Genomic DNA, 20837 nt, shown 5'->3' on the forward strand with positions numbered 1-20837 from the left:
TACTTATCAAAGCACTTATTAGAGGCCAGCTGCTCTGTTTACTGTCTGCAGCTCCTCTAAAATTAATTCATCTGTGACTTATTTTAAATAAAGCCCCATACTAATCATTTTTAATAAACTTTCATAAAAAGGTCCCTTCCGGCAGAACCCAGGTATTCCAGGAGTTCATGGTGCATATTCCACATTTACGACCTTTTGAAGCATCATATCCTCTGTCTCTCCCTGTCCTATCCTTTTATAATTCTCCACTGTGTACTTTGTCGTAAAGCCAAAAAACATTTTTTTAAATTAAAAAATGTATTTCATCCTGCCAGGGTTTGACAAAATGACAAACATTTCCTAATATCTGCTGCTTGGCACCACCACTATTGTATCACACTATTCAGTGTTTATTATGACAATGTTCGAGCGACTGCACAATAATAAGCTTTCCTATTTCATACAAGTACAATAAATATCAGGCGACCGTCTTTGGAGCCAATCATTTTCTCTGACCTAGGACAGAAACTTCTCAGCATTTCTAATCCTAAAGCTTGATTTAGTTCCCTTAATGAATAATCATTTCAGTGTAATGAGACAATTTTGTTCCAAAATCAATGAGAATTATAATCAGTTAATCATCAGTAGTGTGTTTTCTGTAAAACCTTTAAGTACAGCTGCCAAATAAATGCAGTGGAGTAAAAAGTACAGAGAGCCTCTTTGATTTTTACACTTAAAGTGTAAAGTACCATTAAATGGAAGGTAAAGTACATGTTCTGTACCACAAAACAGTACTAGAGTAAATGTACTGAGAGATTTCCACCACTGCTTATAATAATATTAACGATCAAAGCAGTTGATATTAGCATTTTAGTCATTTTTGCTGAGCTCTACCTCGTCTGTTTTATTAAAGCATCGGCGTCGGAGCTCGTTGTCTATTCTGTTTGACTTACCGCCTTTGATGCCGGAGATCAAGCATCGCATCAATGGGGGAAAGTCGACCCTCTGTACCCTGTGACCTGAGCGGGGGAAAATAATGGAGTTCCCCTTTAAATCGCACCTTTCATCTCTTAGGATGATGTGCGAGGAGTGACCGTGGTTTCGTTGACCACAGAGGCTTAACGCACCTACGTTTGCCTCTACCAGGCTACTTTGTTTTTGTGTTAGTGAGTTGTATGTGTATATGTTTGAAGTCAACTAGCAGAGACGTGACTGATTAGTAGGTTAGTTTGTCAGTTGGTAGGAAGGGGGCCTTTTTCATGTGAGGTCTGAGGGTAAAAAGAGGGTGCTCAGTTGATGCACACACCACGTGTATGGAGTAAAACCCTGTGATATCCCCCACATATGTTTAGGAATATCTCTGCGCCTGTTTAAACAAAGTGTCATAACATTTACTGTAGTAGTTTTATGGCACGTTGCAATGTACACTTTTTTGTCATAGCAGAGCAGGGGGCTCTGTGTGTGCATGGGTGTGTCAGTGTGTGTGTGTGTGTGTGTGTGTGTGTGTGTTACTCACACATACTTCAGCAGAACTGCCTGGACTTCCATCCCTGAGGAGTTCCATCTGCAGGTGGGAGCCAACGAATCTAAACACACATGATCACACACACATTAACATTCACGCACACATACAAATTGACTATATATAACATATATTGTAAGTTCTAATGTGATATTTTGATACATTTTGAAAAATATGTGTATTGGCTTTCTTGCCGCAAGTTAGATGATAAGATCAATACCGCTCTCATATCATTAAGTAAATACATAATGTCCCTTCAGTATGAAACTGGAGCCAGCAGCCACTTAGCTTAGCTGGAAATGAGGACATAGCTAGCCTGGCTCTGGCTGGAGGTAACAAAAGCAACTTACAAGCACATCTAAAGCTCACTAATTAACATGTAACATCTCGTTTGTTTAATCCACACAAAAACCACAGTGTAAAAACAACAAGTTGTGGCTTTACGTGGGGTTACTATTTCTTGGCCAGGAGCAGTAACTTCCTGGAATCTCCACTGGTTGCCTAGCAACTTAACAGGGACAACAGCACTCTGGGCCAGCTGTTTCCCCCTGCTTAGCTAAGCTCATCTGCTACTGGCGGTAGCTTCATATTTTTCATACAGACATTAAAAAGGTAACAATCTAACGTGAATAAGTGTATTCCTACAATTGTATACTTTCCTATATATACTAATACTATCTATTAATTGTCACATATCTATAAATTTCCACATAACTCACACAATCATTGTCTGGTATTCAAATGAAATCCACATGATATCACATGATGGGTGGATATACTGTATTTCTGAGAGGTATACTTTACAAACAGCTCAGTTGCTAGCATTTACTAGCAATCCAATAACATTGCTGTTCTCTCACTAGAGAGGATGAGAGCAGAAGATCAACCCGGGAGCAAGAGAGCTGAGACCATGTTATGAATTTGGATTTGATCATTTGGTTGTAATGAGCTCTAGGACCTGTTTACATTTTAATATATTTATATTGTACATCAGCATCTCTGTAGGTCAGAAGAGACTTTGAGATGCTAGCATTAACCGCAGGCCCCTCCTGAAATCACAAAACCAGACTCTCATTGTGTGTGTCAGTGTTTGTTCACATATCTGACGTGTGGAGAAATGCCAGCTAGGCAGATTCAGCTTGCACTCATTTCAAATTCTGACATCACCCGAGCCTCAGCTTTGGAGTCTTTGCTAGAGGCCTTTGTAGTTAAATTACCTTACTGAAGATAGGCATTGCATATATGGAAATATACTGGGAAAGATAAAAGGCCAGTAGAACATGCCCAGGTACTGTATTCCTTTGAGCTTAAAATATGCTTGAGTTTAAAATAAATAAATAAGTAGTGAGTGAAGATCAATGCAAGCTTGCAAACCAATCAGCAAACAAAAATTCAGAAACGGTACATCTAGTACTGAGATCTTATCAGGGCCAGCCGGCACCAAACAGGATTCATGAGAAGAATTTCAAGAGATCAATAATGAACTCTTATGTGAACTCACAGTGGAGCTGTGCAGATTAGAAGACCTCGATAAACTGGATCATGGTTGGTGGAAGAAAGGGATTTAATTAATGAAGAAGGTGATGGTCAAATGATGATGCAAACCTTTCACAGCTGGAGCATTCAGTTGAACAGATGATGCTACTAATTGGGATCCGTAACAACACGATATGAGTTGTTATTGATTCATTTTAAATTAATAAATACAATTAAATCATTTTTTGGTCTTGATTTTATCAAGATATGCTCAGGGTCTCAGTCAACATGATGATTTCAATTTGTTCTCAAACAATCTTGCTAAGACCTAGAAAAGTTCTGATTATTAATATTGATTATTCATTTGTAGCTTTTTAGATTCAAAAACCTCAGCAGGAGTCCTGTACACTTAGAGGTATATTTCAACTTTACAGAGTTTTATTATTGTTTGTATCAGCATTAGTGCGCAATTCAAGTTCTGTAGTTTATACATGTACCATTTTCAATAAAGGGAATTTGTGGAATTTTGCCATTTTTCGTACTCTTTAGGTTAGGTATGATTTAGGTACGATTGCTTCGTACCGTACCTGAGTAAGACTGCCCCCCCTCTTCACTCTCCCACTGTTCAGTTTCACATAAGTAATGTTGTTCTGTACTCAAGTACACAGTATGCGCCTAGTTGGTTTGCAATCCGGCAATAAACACAAAGAAGAAGAAGAAGAAGAAGAGTACACTTGTGTCATCAACTATGCAACATTTGTTTTGTTGTCGCTCCAGTGTAGAAAAGCGCGCCAATCGCAAGATCCCAATCCTATACAATGGAGCCAGCCTTCACACTGTGCCTACTATTATTGATATTTGGAGACAATGTCAAAAACAACCCTCTCAGAGAGATCCTTTTGCGGCCATGTTTAAACAGGACAGTTGAATAGTTATGACGTCACAAATTAGTTTATTTTAGCTGAATTCCTGGAAGTTAATGAGATCAGGTAGCAGTTCCTCCAAAGAGAAGGGTAATACAGCATTAAATGTCTTCAAAAATGGACTACACCAAGTAAATTTAATATTTATAAAAACTAATTTTATACTATCAATAAACAAATTTGATTATATCAAAGTCCCAATCCACCTCTTGCTTTCGTGGTACACAGTGAGCAGATGAATATGACTATGATCAGGTTTTTAGAAATGGTAGTTTCAAGCTATACTTGTGAACATTTTGTATGTTCTTGTCAAAATGTTTGTTTAAAATAACAAGTATAACATATAAAAACCTTTAACACAGGAAAATATGTATTAAGCTACCTTTGTAAGAGTTGCTGTTACCATAGACATCACTGAACTTGAGTTATGATCACATTCAACATAAAGTCAAAATGCATGCAGAGACATTTAAAAAATGCCTGCATGAGTTTGCCTGATTGTAAAATAAATGGCAAAATGCCCCAAAAACAAATTGCCCTTTTAAATAAAACAAATAAAAAATACTAGAAATAATTCAAACTTGACTGCTTATAATTTGCAGCCTTTCAGTAGTTTTGTAAATCTACAAATGGAGGTGACTGGGTGGTGTGTGCTCTGAGGTGCATCTGTGGGATGGAGCAAAGAGTGATTTCAGGGCTGACAACAGCAGCTTTTGTGCAGTGGGCTCAGGAGGAGGTGAAGGAGGCGGTGGTGGTGGTGGTGGTGGGGAGAAAGGGGTGGCTTTGCAGGTTACCTGAGCGTGGAGCGAGGAGGGGTAGGTGAAAGCGGGTGGGAGGGCCGGCGACAGCTCCGCCGGGTACAGCGGGTATGACGCCCACACGTCTGGGCTGCTGGGATATAGAGCAGGCACTGTGAGCTCATCTGTGGAAAGAAGAAGAGGAGGAGTGGAGTGAGGAGAGTGGCCAGTGGATGGGTGGGTGGCTAGAGAGACAGGGTGGAGGTGACGGCAGTGGTGGTGGTCGTGGAGGTGTGCTACAGGTGAGTATCAGTTATCTGAAGTAGCTTCCTCTCCTTTCATTTCTTCAAATCAATTGACCGTTTGCTTTGGACAATGGAGCAACCATATCTTAGCAATATCTTAGATATACTGAGCATCTAAAGATTTTAGAAGAGCGTGTGTTTACATAGCGGTAGTAACTAAGTCTTTCTATAAAGGCCAAAGAACACATCATTAACTAACTATATTAGTTCGTGAGATTACATATTACGTTAATAAAAAGCCTTGTTCATAATAGCATATCCACTGTGTATTGTTTTCCCACTGTGTGGGAGACAGCCCTGAATGCTACTTTATCAAAATGTAGGCTAACGTTAGCGGCTTGGTCTTGCTCATTCACATATGTAAACTAAGCAGCTAAACAGGGTTATTTTAGAATGAATTAACAATCTGATTTTACATTTTTCCTTATCATACTTATAAAACAAGGACTGGCAAATAGCAATAGAAGAACAACAATGTTACTATATTTACATTTCTTCTACATGGATAGCCAGCTAGTAAGTTGACTTTTTGCCTGGACCATGTAGCTTTTGTCTCAGACCTTTAGCATCATGTATATAGCCATCAATGTATATTTAAGACCCCTTTACAGTTTTCTCATTCTAAAACAAGTCAGCTGGAAACATTAAAAGTCAGCTGAAGGCAGCTTTTTCAACCTCTGATACAATGTGTTAGTGGCAGCTGTCATTTGAGCTGGGAAAATCAACAGTTGCCAAATAGTGATAAGGAGCCTGCTTTTGTCTACCTGCCTGAAATCAAGGTCCTGTTTCTCTAAAAACGAACTACATTAAGATTACGCTACACTACAATTAAGTGGTTACTGTTATTATTGCAAACTGTAGCTTTACAGGAGTTGCAAAAGTAACTAAAGGGGGAGCCCTTAGTGAACAGTTATTTATAATCCATCAACATCACTTAAACTGACTTAATTCAGGAGAAAATGAGAGGAAACCATCTCAGATATGATGATTTATTCAGTGAGTCGAGTGTAGAGTGACTGTGAAAAAAGAGCATGAGTGAAGAGAAAGGTGACAGTGCAGAGTGGTATAGAGTGAGTGTACATTTAAAAATGAAGAATCTGAGAAAAAATAGCAACTCATCTGAGAACCATCAGATAGTCGTACAATTTTAAGGAGCATTTTCCCTCTCTGTGTCTCCTGGTAACAGTTTATCAAACCACAATCAGAAAAATGGCTGATTTAAACATCTCTTATCAGGAAATGACAGCAATTTCTCTCCTGGTGATTACGTCATGGTTTCATTAATCGTTTCCTTCCATTTTCCACTGGGGCCTCAAGTACACACCCTTTGTCTGGCAAAAAAAAAAAGATCCAAGATAGAGCAGTTTGGTCATTCAGGAAGAATGTACAACCACAGCTGGCCTATGTTCAACTATCAATGGCTGATTCCTGCAGAATCCTTAACCCATTGGAGAAATATCTAACTAAAGGGGGGAAAAAGGTACAGAGCTGCATTAGCAAATTCCATACACGCCATGAACTCAAAGACTTTGAGTCCAAATAATTAAAGCAACTGCTTACAGTGAACATGTACTGTTTATGAATCATTAATCTAACAGGGGGCATGTGTCAATTTGGGGGAGAGCTCTAATCAAGGTAACTCTTTATGGCAAAAGTACACAGCATACGATTGAGTAACAAACACACTCAAAGAGAAAAAAACAACTCTTCGGTAATTAGACAAACGAATCTCTGTTTTTCATTTAGAGTAACATCTAAAACACAAACACCCCTCTATTAATGACAAAAATCCTAAAAGGAAACAGCTGTCCAGTCATTTCAAACAAGAGAAACTCATGGCCAAAGGAAGCAGCAACACAGACAAAAAGTAAGACGAGCTCAGGCACAGAAAGACGAATTGAAGAAGTACTCACATGGGTCTCTGCTAATGAACTGTGGCCCGGGGCTCTGCTGGGAGGGAGGTGGGTTGGGAGTGCCAACCAGCTTGTTCTTGGCCATCTTGGTGTTGGCCTTGGCGAACTCCAGCCGCAGGGTCTGGGGGATCTCTGGATCAAACCGGACCCCCTGAGATCAAAGGAGAAGATGTGTCAGCAAAAATATTGTTTCCTTGAAAGCATTTCTCCATACTCATAGAATGGAATAGTTATAATAGTTGGATTCACTTATTGAAAATTACATTCATTTAGATTATGTATTATTGCAAAGTTGAAATGATAAATAGCATTATTTACATAATAGCAATATTTTTTGAGATGCAGCCAAACTCTTAGACGTATATGTGTGTCATCAATCAACAAATGAGGTCTGTATTCTCATTGTATAGTAGTGATGTCTTGCAAAATTTCCAGTAGTTTTTAACTCTTCAAAATTCCATTAAGAAATTTTGGCCATCAATTTAATTTTTTAATTCGATTTTAATTTACTTCAACTTTGTTTCGGGAGAAATGATGTTTTTTGTCAGATGTCAATTTATCAACCCTGGCTAGGTCACCTGGGTGAAAGTGTATGATTGTTGAAAGACCCAAAACAACCAGTTAACCCAGGTTACATCACTGATGATGTGTCCAAGTGCATCATAAGATGTATACAATAACTAGCTCAGTCTGGCTTAGCCAGTGACATCCAGGAACAGGCTGGATGACTACCACAGCTTGAAAAGACAGCAGCCGGGGCAAGAAGGGTTAGCATGCCAAACTGCAGCTTCTGTGAGGGAACACCCACAAAGAAGCTATGGAAACCTCTAAAGAGAAATACCCCCAGGGGTGCCCAGAGGCCATCAAGGAAAGAGAGCAGCTCCAGTTCTATGAGGATGTGGATGGGATCCTTGAAGCCAAAGCCAAAGGTGATGTTGACCAACGGCTCCAGCTCATGTCTTCAATCCTCATCAACACCGCACCCAAAAGGTTTGGCACTAAGGAGCAGCATTGGGCTAGAAACTTAAGTGGTCCAAATCGACGGGAGACGAGGCTCAGTAAACTCAGGCAGGAGCTAAAATCACAGAGGCATCAGTGCAAGATGGCAAGGGAGAAAGAAAGGGCTGCATTAGCACAGCTATGGCAAATCCTCAAGAAGAACCTAATTACTCTCAGCAGAACAGAATGGCACAGGCAAGGTCTTTGATAGTACCCTGAAATACACTGCATCACTCCAGTCAACCAGTCAACCAGTCATGGCTGGCAGTGGACAAATCGGGGCTGCCAGGGAATTCCTGGATTTGCCAGCACAGCATCCTTCTTCATCTCCTGTGGCCCCTACTGGTCTATGAGGTCCCACTGACAACGGTCAAGGGCTATGAAAGAAAAGTCAGTTGTTTTCTCCGCAGCCTGAGCAGCATCTTCTTGTAGGCCAACATTGGAGTGAGGACTGGGAGGAAGTGGAGGGCAGAGGAGGCAGTGGACCAGGCAGAATCATGACTACAGCACAATGTTCTGGCTAGATCAGTGGTGGATAGACATGCAGGGCTCAGCAGCATTCCAAGAACTTGCTATGACAAAACCAGAGGCAAAGATACACTTGGTCCAACAGGAGGTGCAAGCAGGAGTGGAGGAAGTTTGTTCCACAATGGTGCAGGATGGTGGGGATCCAGCGGCAGGGTGCATGGACGAGATGGGAGCAAGCTTTGGAAAGCAAGATCTCTTGGCCCGAGCTCTGGAAGGCAGAGCCACTCATGATCAAGTTTTTGGTCTGATCAGTGTACAATGTTCGTGCCAGCCCAACCAACCTGTATTCCTGGGGGTTGGCTGAGACTCCAGCATGCCCCTGGGTTAGAGAAGAGGATCACTTGAACAAATCCTCAGCTGTTGCCCAATGTTCTGGGAGAGGGACACTATTGCTGGTGTGACGACCAGGTCCTGAATGCAGTAACCAATTCCATCTGCACAGGGATCAGTCAAGCCAAACAACAGCACCCAGCAAGGCAGGCTATTGCATTTATCAAGGCAGGGGAGAAACCACAGGCTCAGGCAAGGATGTCAAGCGGGCTCCTCATCACTGCACAGGACTGGCAGCTGAACGTCGACCTGGGGAAGCAGCTCAAGTTCCCAGAAACTATTGCAGTGACCACACTAAGGCCAGACATGGTCCCGATGTCTGAAACATTAAGCCACCCTAAAACCCTGGATACCCAAAACTCATCCCACGTCATGGACAAAAGAGTGTTGTTCTATGTGAGGATTTTTAAATATTCTATCAGATTTCTTAGAATCTCACCTTAGCTTTTCATCATCTGTGTAACCTCCATGGTGGAGGATTTTGGGTGTCAATTAATCAGTTTGACCCCAGAAAAAAATCTATTTTACTGCATATATCAATGATTTTCATACATTCCTTCTAATTAAGTATTCTAATCCATGTATTTGAAGATTTTGGCAAGTGTCAGTTGTTTTGCATGCTGATGAAAGTATTCTTACTCAATTCTTGCAAAGAGTAACAACATATTTATTCATATCTGTCCCAATCAAAATATGATAAATGCTTACACATTGTTTATAGAGGTTTTAGTGTTCTTATATTTCTCTTGTTTTCCTGAAAGGTTGCTCAAAGTCAACACCATGGGGCACCATGTGTCTTTGTTAAGCAAGATTCAAGTTCACCACATGATGACTCTTAATAATGTTACACATTAGGTCTGTAATACTTTGCTTAAGCAACTGTAGACCCTGACAAAATATCTGATTTTTTTCACCACTGAGGTGGTGATGTTATAAATAATAGAGAGCAATTGATAGACTTGCTGTCTTGTGCCTTGAAGTAGTGATGAAGCAGACTAGTTATCATGCATGTCTTCCACTTTTGCATTTTCTGCCTTGTTGTGTGTTGTTTATATTTCCAGTGGGAGCTGGGCGATATCTGGAGTTGTCACTTTGTATACTTTTCATCTTTCAACATTTCATAACAGAATTTATTGCAGAACTCTTGGCGGTGAGAGGACATTTTCAGTTGCTTAGACTTTGAAGCCTGCTGTAAATGGCTCAGTGTGGATTAGAGTGTTATTCTGGTTCGGCGCACATGATGACGGGTGACACTCGCAATTGAAAATCAGAAGGCGATGACACAAACCTGGCTAGTGCATGATGTCATTTACACCATGGGTTAGACAAGGCCTTCACTACTCTCCCTACTGAACTCTGTAACTGTAATTGAATCTCATGACATCAAATCCCCCATTCGCCATGACATACTGCAAGCATCACCGCATAAAGTGAGCCAAACATTCTGGCAAATTCTTGAGATGCCATGGCTGAGAGCTTTTTGACATACCGGTGCTCATGACAAGCTGAGTAAAGGTTGTTTTTCACTTCTACAGTTTGATCTGCATCAAAAACCTCCACATGTGCAGTAGTCCAAACCATTTTCCCTCTCAATTACTTCCGCCTGAGGAAAAATACAGAATGTGACATAAACAAAGGTCTTCTTCATCCAAAAACAAAGTTGCTATTTGTTGGCCTGCTTTAGAAGCAACAAGGCCAGAAAATATATAAACTATAAGCACCCTTTAATTAACTTCATTGGATTCTCTGTAAAAGATACAGAAAAACACGAAGGTCAGATCAATGGAGAGGAAAAGCAGTCAAGAGTAAAGTTCTCTGCAGCAAAAGAGCGAGAAGCTGTGAGGATGGGGTTCTAGGCTCGTCCCTGCAGGCTCGGGCAAAGCTGAGCTGAAACAAGTGAGGGATGACTCTTCTCATGAAGGGGGGGGAATTAACTAGGATTGCCTTGGCTCAGTGCACTCGCAGCCTCTGCCAGTCGAGGCTGCAGAGGTATAATAAGGTACATGGATATAATGAGGCCTGAGCACATCTCAGTTTGAACTGTGGGGCTTTCAGAAGAATTGAATCTCCATCTTGAACTTTGTGCTTATTTTTTTTATCTTCTTTGCACTTCCTTTGCTCTTTTTGTACATATTATTTTGGTGATGATCGTAATTGTAGTGAGAATCAAGTCTTATTTTAGAGGCTATATGTGTGTTCATAGTTCAGAGGAATAAAACAAAATTACTATGACTGGAAACAAATCCCCTCCTTTCCTCAGTTCTTCTGTATTTCCTGTATTTTAAGTATGCAGATAGATGTTTGCAAAATCTGGCTTATCTCCATATGACCCCCGGGACGTCGCTTTCCCCGAAAACAAGAGCACTGTTCAATTCTCAGCCCAACTGAGTGATTCTATGGAAACAGTCTAACTATTGTTGGCTCATAATAAGATGATAATTTTTATCCTTCCTTCAACTCTCTGCTCTGCCTTTGATGCGCACCAATATCTCGACATCTGAAAGTTGACGGATTTGGCTCGTGTTGTCATGGTCCCACTTTAGGAGGATGATAAAACAGATCTTTTTCTGTGACAAAGAGATCAACAAACACTTAAGAAGCCACAGAAATGTCGTAAATATCCAGACATGTTAAAAAAAAACAATGGGAAAATAAAGCTGTGTGAGAGCTGGTGTTCATTACTCTTTATCTATACTTTGTTTCAAGAGAGCTGAATAAAACCCTGTGAGGACGGGCTCTGTTTTATATTTGAGTTGGCCTCATCAAGGCTTTCTACGAGGCTACATTCTGAAATAAGCGAGATTAAAATTAAACCCCAGATCAATATCATTCTATTTATATGTGGAAGAAGAGCTAATTTTCCTGCGCCGAAAGTTATTGGCTTTGCAGGATCCACGTCAAAGCTTAAAGAAAAAGGCTTTATTTACTCAAACAGAAACATCCAAACATACAAGGTTTAGAGGAGCCATGATGTGTTTGTCTTAACTACTTTTACTGGTTTTTTCGCACGTGATAGAAAATGTAGGAATGTCTGGATTTCCCTGAATTACATTTGCCCATGAGGTAGAGAGATGCGATTCCGAGTCATCACAAGATATACTGGCGCTGAGCTGGTGCTTGAGAGGAGCAGAGAGAGGGCATGACACTTACGTTCAAGGCATTCTTAGCAGCCTCCGCTTCTGATCGACTGTCAAAGCTGACAAACCCCACCGGCTGGGGAGACAAGAAGACAGAACAAAAGGAAGAAACATGGTTTAAGGCAGAAAACTGAGTCTGCATTTCTGTCTGAGTGACATAGACATGTTGTTCTTTTTTTATTTTTTATTTTTTTTTATCATACCCACCCCCCCTCTTTCTCCATCTCTCTCTTTCTCTCTTTCTCTCTTTCTTGCCCTGTTTATAAAACCGTGGCGACAGAGAGAAAGAGGGGGAGAGAAACAGAGGCTGGACGCTTACATTGTACAAGCAGAGTTCATCATTCAGCTCCCCTATGCCCAAATACGGGCAATGTGAGAGCGAGAGAGTGCATGTAAGAGTGAATGTGAGAAAGGCAGAGAGGGGGCTGAAAAGGCTGAAAAAGGAGAAGAGATAGAGAAAGAAGACAAACACGGGAGTCTTGAGAATGAGAGGCGAGAAAAAGAGATGGAGGGGGGAAAAAACAGTTTTTTTGGGTTGAAGGTGAGAATGAAAATGAAACAAAGTAGAAATAGTTTTGAAGACCTCTGTGAACAGGCCTGTCAGTGGAAGTGCATGCAATATATTCTCGTTCATATCTGTTTCACCGGAGCTTGTTTTATATTCTGGTGACATCACTACAGAGCCAGTGCCTGCAATAGTAAAGGTGTGTGAGCAAGCGTGAAAAGCAAAAAAAAAACCCACAAAGCTGCAGGTTTGGTTCTCTGTTTTCTAAAACACTGTTGCAGATATGAACAAAGAATACACATCATTTTTGCAAGTGTAAGTGTGTGTGTGTGTGTGGATGTGGATGTGGGGAAGTTATGGATGTGGGGGTGAGGAGAAATCTCTAAACATGTTGCTCCCGTGGGGTTGCGCTGCTGCGTGTGATCTGGAAAAGCAGTCTAGGGTTATGGGAATTTTGAACAAGTAGAGAAAGAGGAGGAGGAGGAGGAGGAGGAGGGGAGAAAAAAAAAGACAGACTAAGTGAAGACGTCAGGAGGAAGAAGCGTAACGGGAATATAAATAGAAAGGGTCTGAGATCTGGCTCTTGCTATATATGGATATGGCTGTGTTCTCGGACTGGAATGGAGAGGGAGATCGATTGATTCAAGTCGCCATTGTCATTCCTATTAGTCAGGCGGAGAGTCACTCAAAACAAACACGACTCTGAGGAATGTTGAACACTTTGCAGGACCTGGTCATAAGCATCAGTTGACATTTCTCATTGTAGAGGACGGCAATTATGAAACTATGGGGTGGCGCAAAGAGAGAACAAAGTGCACATAGAATTGCTGAGTGTCTTGCTTACTCATTAAACAGGTAAAACAAAGACAGCCAAACCTGCACACACCACATTTTGTAGATTAAGAGATTTGGAATACTGCAGGTTAAGTGAAGGCCAGTAAAGGCTTTGAACTGTAATTGTGAAGCTGCAGTCACAACTAGGGCTGCAACGATTAGTAGATTATTGGATGAGTTGACCAGCAGTGACTATTTTGATAATGTATTAACTGTTGAAGTAATATTTTTAAGGTGAAATAACAAATTTTCTCAGTTTCCAGCTTCTCCAATGTGAGGTAAACTGAATATTTTCAGATTTTGGACTGTTGTTAAAAAAAACAGACACTGGGATTTCATGATTGATTTTTTTCACTATTTCCTGACGTTCCACAGACTAAATGACGAAGTGATAAATTGAGAAAATAATCGGCGGACAATCACTAATAAAGATACTCGTTAGTTGGAGTCCTAGTTGCAAAGAAATAAGGTACAGTATACAAAAATTTAATAATAATATTGGTATCAAAACAACTTAGTATAATTAGTGTAATAAAGTATATTAGAACAGTTGCTCATTACTGTTTGAATGCTTTTGACAGCAATCAACCATACTGAAATTTTAAAAAATGGCGAATCCCAAAGCAAGCAATGGGATTTTGCTTGTTCTTAAGATATTCCACTACCAGGAAGAAATCTCTCCTTTGTTCTTAGTTTTAAAGGTATTATACTCAGCACATTCGATCTAAATCGCCCTAAACCCTTCTAATGAGCATGTCATGTCTTAACGGGAAACAGTGTAACGTGGTAATAAGTACACTGACATGAAGCTAAATTGCTTAACTCTGAATGTGGACACCTGCCAGCTGAGCTCATTTTCAGTCCTCCGCCCCTTGAGGCAAAACTCCACCGTCAGTACTGCTCTTGTCAAAACGCTCGTTTTGACACCTCAAAATTCTTCCCCGTCTCCCTTCCCATCCCCGCGCATCCCACCGGAGTTGACTGTCTGTGACTACAAGCATAGTATGTGACTGCCAAAGGCAAGTTGGTGCAACACTTTTTCCCTTCCTCCAAGCCAATAAACTTTTTTTTTTCTTCTGTTCCTGACAAAGGGTGCTAATCCTTCATGGTCAACAAGCTGATAACCCAGAAAGGGGGGGAAATAGGAAAAAGAGGGACAAAAAAAATAAAGGTGTTGATGAGCAAGAAGTTGCAGACATGTAACAGAATGACGACAGACTGATTGATGGCTTCATTCATCAGTTTCTTTGTATAGAAACATAGCGCTCAATGTGTCTTGACGCATACCTGTTTTGAAGTGAGTTTTATCAAGGAGCCTTCATAGCCCTGAAACGAAGGAGAAAAAAAAGAACAATGAAAAAGACTGTTAACAAAGACAAAAGTATTATTTCTATGCATAGAATATAAATATTTTAGTAAGCAGATTAACAGGTCATGCCAAAATATTGCATAACAACACTTAATATAGTAGTAAAGGTTTCACATTTTTGGCATTGCAGGGTCACAAGTGACTCACAACTGGCTGTGTTGTTTCATGACTCATTCTCATGAAGACCATATGGAATTAATTGTTGTGTCTTACCTGTTTAATCGAGATTTACTGCTTTCAACACTCATGATATAAAGTATTTACTCAGAGCACTTGGTGCACATACCAAGAGCATTATCTAAGTGAGGGATTAGATGCATAGCAATTGTCTCATTATTCACTTAAACTGTGCTGCTCCTGCACCATTAAAGTACATTATACTAGGGCGACAATCCAAAAAGCCTGCAACATCTGCATACGTTCACCTGAACTAAACTCTAGGACTGTTTGTGCTGTGACAAAGTGAAGTTTCTGAGGTGAAGCAAATAGCTTTGTTTTTGTGTCGCAGGCAGCGAGCCATTTTTCCATGAGACACGCACACACATAAGCTTCTCGTGGATCAAGATGTGATTGAACCTAGGCTTTAGGAACACAGACACTTGAACCTCGGGAGAGTTTCCATTGCCGTTTATTTCATCACCATTAATGGAGGTCCCATTGACTGTTGGAAAGAAAAGCTGCTAAGAATAGCTGCAGCCCATCCATTTAAAACATACAAACATACCTTAAATGGTCTGAACAGGAGATAGAGCTCCCGCGGCTTAATATCCAGTGGTAGCCCACTGACAAATAGCGTTCGGACCTGTGGAAGACAAGAAAGAGATCATGTATTTTTCATTAACCTCTACTAGTTATAAATAGCTACCTTGCGTACCTGACAGTAACGGATGAGGTTATGAGGGAGGACATTGGAGAAAGGGACATGAGTTTAACAGTTCTCTAGGGTTGGCTTTAAACCAAAAGATAGACTTTTCAAATACTGATAGTGATGTCTTTCAGCTCAGCAAACACACTCACACATGCTATCACACATATACACACACCTCTCTACAGTAAGAGTATTGTGTTCTTCTGTGTAATCTACGGCCTGCTGTGTTTTATGGCAATCCTCCCTCAGAGTACTACCCTCTGTTTTACATTTGAACTCTTCAACTTGAAACTCGAGTTTGCATTGCAGGGAGATTACAATGTATACATTAGCAAAGAGAGACTAATGGAACATTTAATTGTTTAGGTCCTTACTGAGTCAGAGAGGGTGTAAAACCACAGGGGAGTAACATGAGAGAGACTCCAAAAGTGCTTTCAGAAGAGGAAGTTGTTACTGTGTTCATAGAAAAGAAAATTAATGCAGTGTGATGGCTCCAGGTGTGCTGCAGGTATAGTCAAGGTTTTTAAAAAGTTAGGAGCAATCAAATCTCAATTTGATAGAACACTCTTAACGTGGATATAGTACAAACTCCTTCAATACTGACCGTGAGAAACAGAAAAATGTGGAGTTGAAAAAAAGGCAGATATCACTGGTGAGTAAGAGATACAGCTGATAGTAGTTGAGTGGGAGTATACTCATTTGAGGTACAGTATGTTCTGAGAAAAGGGACCAACTAGAAATATTACTTTGGAAACTATGGGGAGACTGTACTAATGAACAAAGTAAAAATTTACACTAACCTGTAAAAAGTGCAGTTGAGCAACAAGTTTTTAAGACCTGCTACTCAAATAAGGTTAAAAAGAACTGGGGGATGCTGTGGAGCAAGCTATGGAGTAGAAAGTGTATCATTTAGCTTTGCAGAACAAACAATTAAATAAATGGTAAATGAACTGCATTTATATAACACCTTTCTAGTCTTCTGACCACTCAGAGCGCTTTACAATACATGTCAACATTTACCTATTCACACACATTCATACGCTGATGGGAGAGGGTGCCATGCAAGGTGCCAACCTGCTCATCAGGATCTAATCTAATGCACATTCACACACACTCACACATCGCTGGTGCAGCCATCGGGAGCAATTTGGGGTTCAGTATTTTGCCCGAGGACACTTCAATATGCGGACCTCCTGAGCCAGGGATCGAACCGCTGATCTTCCGATTAATGGACAACCTTCTCTACCTCCTGAGCCACAGCTGCCCCATAATAAATAACTCATTTAAAGGCATTTTGCTCAAAGTTGATCCAGTGACACAGTATTATTAAGGTATTAGATTAACATCCACACTGTATCATGGCGCACAAGACCACTAAAGGACATCAGACCGTCGCATACACACCAAGACCTAGTTCACTTGCTGCATCCTTGACCTCGAGAAGGGTGAGAAAGGTGCTGTAGCCCCCGCTGGGGCTCCCAATATGGAAGACTTAAAACATGAGCTGCTTTCCTCTTTGCATGCGGACTTTGTTGCCATGATGAAAACAGAGGTCAGAGCGGCCTTAGAGAGCAAAATGGCAATAATTAGAACAGATGTTTATGGGGTTAGAACGGGCTTTGAGGACTTTAAAACAGCCATCAACACAGAATTAACAACATTGCACAATACCATGGGAGACACAGAACGGAGCCTGACTGTCTGCTCTGATGACAGTGAAGCTCCAAAAAGGGAGGTAAAACAGCTGGGAGTTCTGACTGACTCATTACAAAATAAATGTGAAGATCTAGAGTCTAGATCCAAGAGGAATAACATTAGGACCATGGGGTTACCAGAGGGTCCCAGTAGTTGCTCCTCAACTTAAGTTGCAGACCTGTAGCAGGAAACATTCAACTTAGATGATGCTCCGTTCATAGACAGCTCCCACAGATGATTACAGCCGGTGCCAAAGCCAGGACAGCACCCCAGGACCATTGTAGCACACCTTCATTATTACAGTGACTGTGCCAATATACTGCATCTCCCCGGGGAAAAGCAGAGGATTAAGGTGAACACATGACCATCTCAGTCTACCCTGACTACACTGCACAGGTGGCCAAGGCGCAGGCAGTCTTCAATGGTCCATCACTCGATGGTGCGTGACATCGAGAGCAGCTCAAACGGAAAGACAGACACTATCCTGGTCTGTTGATGATGCCTACACAAATATAAATATATATAAACTAATAATGACATCTTGAAACAAGATTCTCCACCTTTTGATACATGAAAATATAGCTCTCAGATGCCAAAGGTGGGTACAACAGTTATTTAAGTATCCACTCTGGACTGTTCCATTTCGAAATTTTATAGGTTTGGTGCTCTTTTAAGGGCTATATTTTGATACTAATGTTTCTACCTCAGGCTTGGGCTATTTTTACCTGATGCTTTTATTGTTGTTATTGCCGTTGTCATGACTGTTATTGATGATACTGTTTCTGTTTGCTACTATAAGCTTTACACTATTCTGACTATTATTACCTTTTGTGCCTTAAAAATCTGACTAGACATGTTCTCCAGGCCTTAGTTTAGTGGTTTCCTGGACAACAAGCACCTTTTATGTACTTTTATTTCCTTATTGTAGTTTAGAGATTAGTGAGATCTTCCATTTGGGGGAAGATCTGCATAGGGATTTAAGACTCCCTTTTTACTTATTTTTTTCTTTTTCTTTTTTTTGTTTGTTTTTTATACAATTTTTCATTTTGATATAAATGAACATGGGGACTATAAATTATCCAGACCCAAATCACTTGATCCAATTTCGCAGCTTTTAATATATTATGGCATCACCTTGTTCCAGTACTTTAGGCTCTATTTGGCTCACCAGCTGGAACATTAAAGGAGTCCACCATCCAATTAAACACAGACGTGTGTTTGCACACGTAACATTTCTGGGCTCAGAAATTATTTTTCAACATGAAACCTACCTCTGCACTAATGAACACACCACTCTTGAGAGAGGCTCCATTGGACAGATATTTTGTTACAAATATGAGGATAGGTCCAGAGACACAGCCATACTGATAAAAAAGGGAATTCCTTTTGTTCCAACTTCAGTAATTGCCGATAATAATGGCAGATACATAATTCTTGCTGGTAAACTTTTTGGTTCACAAATTGTTTTAGCTAATGTCTATGGGCCAAACTGGGACAACTCATAGTTTTTCTCCCGCTTTATAGCTAAACTACTAGATCTCTACACACACCATCTGGTTTTGAGAGGTGACTTAAACTGCGTGCTACACCCAAGCCCGGGTCCAGACCTAGACCCGGGTGCAATTAAGGTTCTTCTGTCATTTATTGATTTATACAAACTTATAGACCCATGGACACCCTTCAGCTAAACAATACTTGTTCTTCTCGCTGGTTCACCTCTCATTTTCACGAGTCCAATGACTGACCCAGAAGCCCAAACTAGCTTCAAAGCTACTATAACATGTCAAGAAATTACTCAAGCTATTAACTCAATGCAAAGTGGCAAAAACTACCTTAAAAGATGACACAGGTAATCATTTCAGTTATGTCAAAAAAAGGCAGAGATCCCTTAGACTGTGCCTATCAGCCTATAAGCATTCAGCGCTCTGACAATAAAATTCTCACCAAGATCCTCTCTCAACACATTGAGACAGTGATTCCTAACATCATTGCACCTGACCAAACGGGTTTTATTCCAGGCAGGCAATCTTTTAACGACATGTGTAGACTGTTTGATGTGCTCTACTTTTCTCATTCTGCCCAGCAAGCAGAAGTTGTGCTCTCCCTAGATGCAGAGAAAGCCTTTGATTGGATTAAATGGAAGCACCTTCAGCCAGTTCTGGAAAGATTTGGATTCAGCCCATCATTCATTACGTGGATCAGACTACTTTGTACAACCCCAAAGGCGTCAGTGTGAACCAGTTCCATATGTTCAGACTACTTTCTCCTCCATCGCAGCATTAGACAAGGCTGCTGCCTATCTCCATATTTATTTAATATTGCTATTGAACCTTTGGCTATAGCCCATAGAGCAGAAGAAAAGATAGCTGGCATCGTGAGAGGGGGCTCTACCCATAAAGTTTCTCTCTATGCGGACAACCTCCTTCTCTACATGTCTCACCCAGTAGAATCCTTACCTTGGCTAATAGATTTGTTTCACCATTTCCAAAAATCCTTGGGATATAAATTTATAAATTTTCCAAAATTATGCTTTTATTTTTCCTATTAATCAAATAGCATCAGATCTTAACTACAATAGTTTTCCATTTAAGCTGGAACATCATTCATTTAACTATCTGGAAATTACTGTTATGCAATCTTATAATGATTTATATGGCCATAATTTTAAAAACTTGTGAGACAAAACTGGATCTGGAAGACCCCTTTAAGAGATGCCTAGGTCAATGGGAGGACTGGGACTGGCTATGTTTTATTACTGGCCAATATAGCCAATATAGCTAAATTAACTTACTGTATCACAGTGTTTGAAAATAAAAGTGGCCCCACCTGGGCCCTTATGGAGACCCTTTCTAATCCCAAAGTCTCTCCAATATCCATACTCCACTTCTATCAAACATGTCAATAATCCTGTGACCCTGTATCTTCAATCAGAAAACACTTTAATTTCAACAGTACATGCAGCCATATGCCCTTGACACATACTGTAACCATTTTTCCTCCTGCCCAGACTGATGCAGCATTTCAAATGTGGCATAACAATGGTTTGATCTTTTTTAGCGACGTATTTATAGATGGCACGTTTGCTTCATTTGAAATTCTCCATCAGGACCATATTAAAACAAAGGCACACTTCTTTAGCTACCTCCAGGCCCACAAAATAGCAAATGTTAACCTTGTTTCCTTGCTGGAGCCATCCAGCAAGGGTTTATTAGAGAAAAAATCTACAGTGAATGCTGTGGTCTTCCAACTTAGGGTTACAATAAGGTACACAGACACTGTGCCACTCAGTCAAATTGGTAACTTTGAGCACACAGACAGTGCCATTCCTTCAATAACACATTCAAGAGGTCCTTCAAACCTCCTGCCAAGTGGCAACCTGGCTAACATTCTCCAAAAGGGCTTGTGTGAACAGCAGAGGTTCTTTCAGCATATGCAGACACATTAGCACCAACTGCAACATTTAGTAAACACAGACATAGCAGCACTACAAGACAGAGATGCTGAGACATCCTGTCACATCTCATGAATGCAGATCTGGTTACATTTAGGAGGTGATGAAACAGGAAGTTCGATTTGTTGCATGTAGTTTTATCCAGGATCTGTCCTTAATTTAGGCAGCAGGCAGTTGTTAAGAAAGGCATTTCTAACTCTTAACTAGAATTACATGAACTACATGTGCCCCCTAATAACACAACAGCTTTATTTTTTCATAAAACC

At 40.5% G+C, this 20837-nt stretch overlaps 1 protein-coding gene across 8 annotated transcripts in view; it reads right to left on the bottom strand.

Moving 5' to 3' along the window:
- LOC137174436 (RNA-binding protein with multiple splicing-like) overlaps positions 1 to 20837 on the bottom strand; it is a 44849-nt gene that overhangs the window by 11371 nt on the left and 12641 nt on the right. For 2 of the 8 annotated variants that reach the window (XM_067579701.1, XM_067579700.1), the window contains exons 2-7: positions 15282 to 15359; positions 14476 to 14514; positions 11863 to 11925; positions 6856 to 7006; positions 4695 to 4822; positions 1502 to 1565 (exon numbers count right to left, since the gene is read on the bottom strand). In XM_067579701.1, the coding sequence (XP_067435802.1) occupies positions 1503 to 1565; positions 4695 to 4822; positions 6856 to 7006; positions 11863 to 11925; positions 14476 to 14514; positions 15282 to 15359 (522 nt within the window). In that variant the 3' untranslated portion in view covers position 1502. Of the gene's footprint in view, positions 1 to 1495; positions 1566 to 4694; positions 4823 to 6855; positions 7007 to 11862; positions 11926 to 14475; positions 14515 to 15281; positions 15360 to 20837 lie in introns of all 8 variants that reach the window. The other 6 variants (XM_067579699.1, XM_067579698.1, XM_067579705.1 and 3 more) reach the window with 3 other exon arrangements.

The sequence above is a fragment of the Thunnus thynnus genome, chromosome 22, assembly GCF_963924715.1.
Source record: "Thunnus thynnus chromosome 22, fThuThy2.1, whole genome shotgun sequence".
NCBI classification, from domain to species: Eukaryota; Metazoa; Chordata; class Actinopteri; order Scombriformes; family Scombridae; genus Thunnus; species Thunnus thynnus.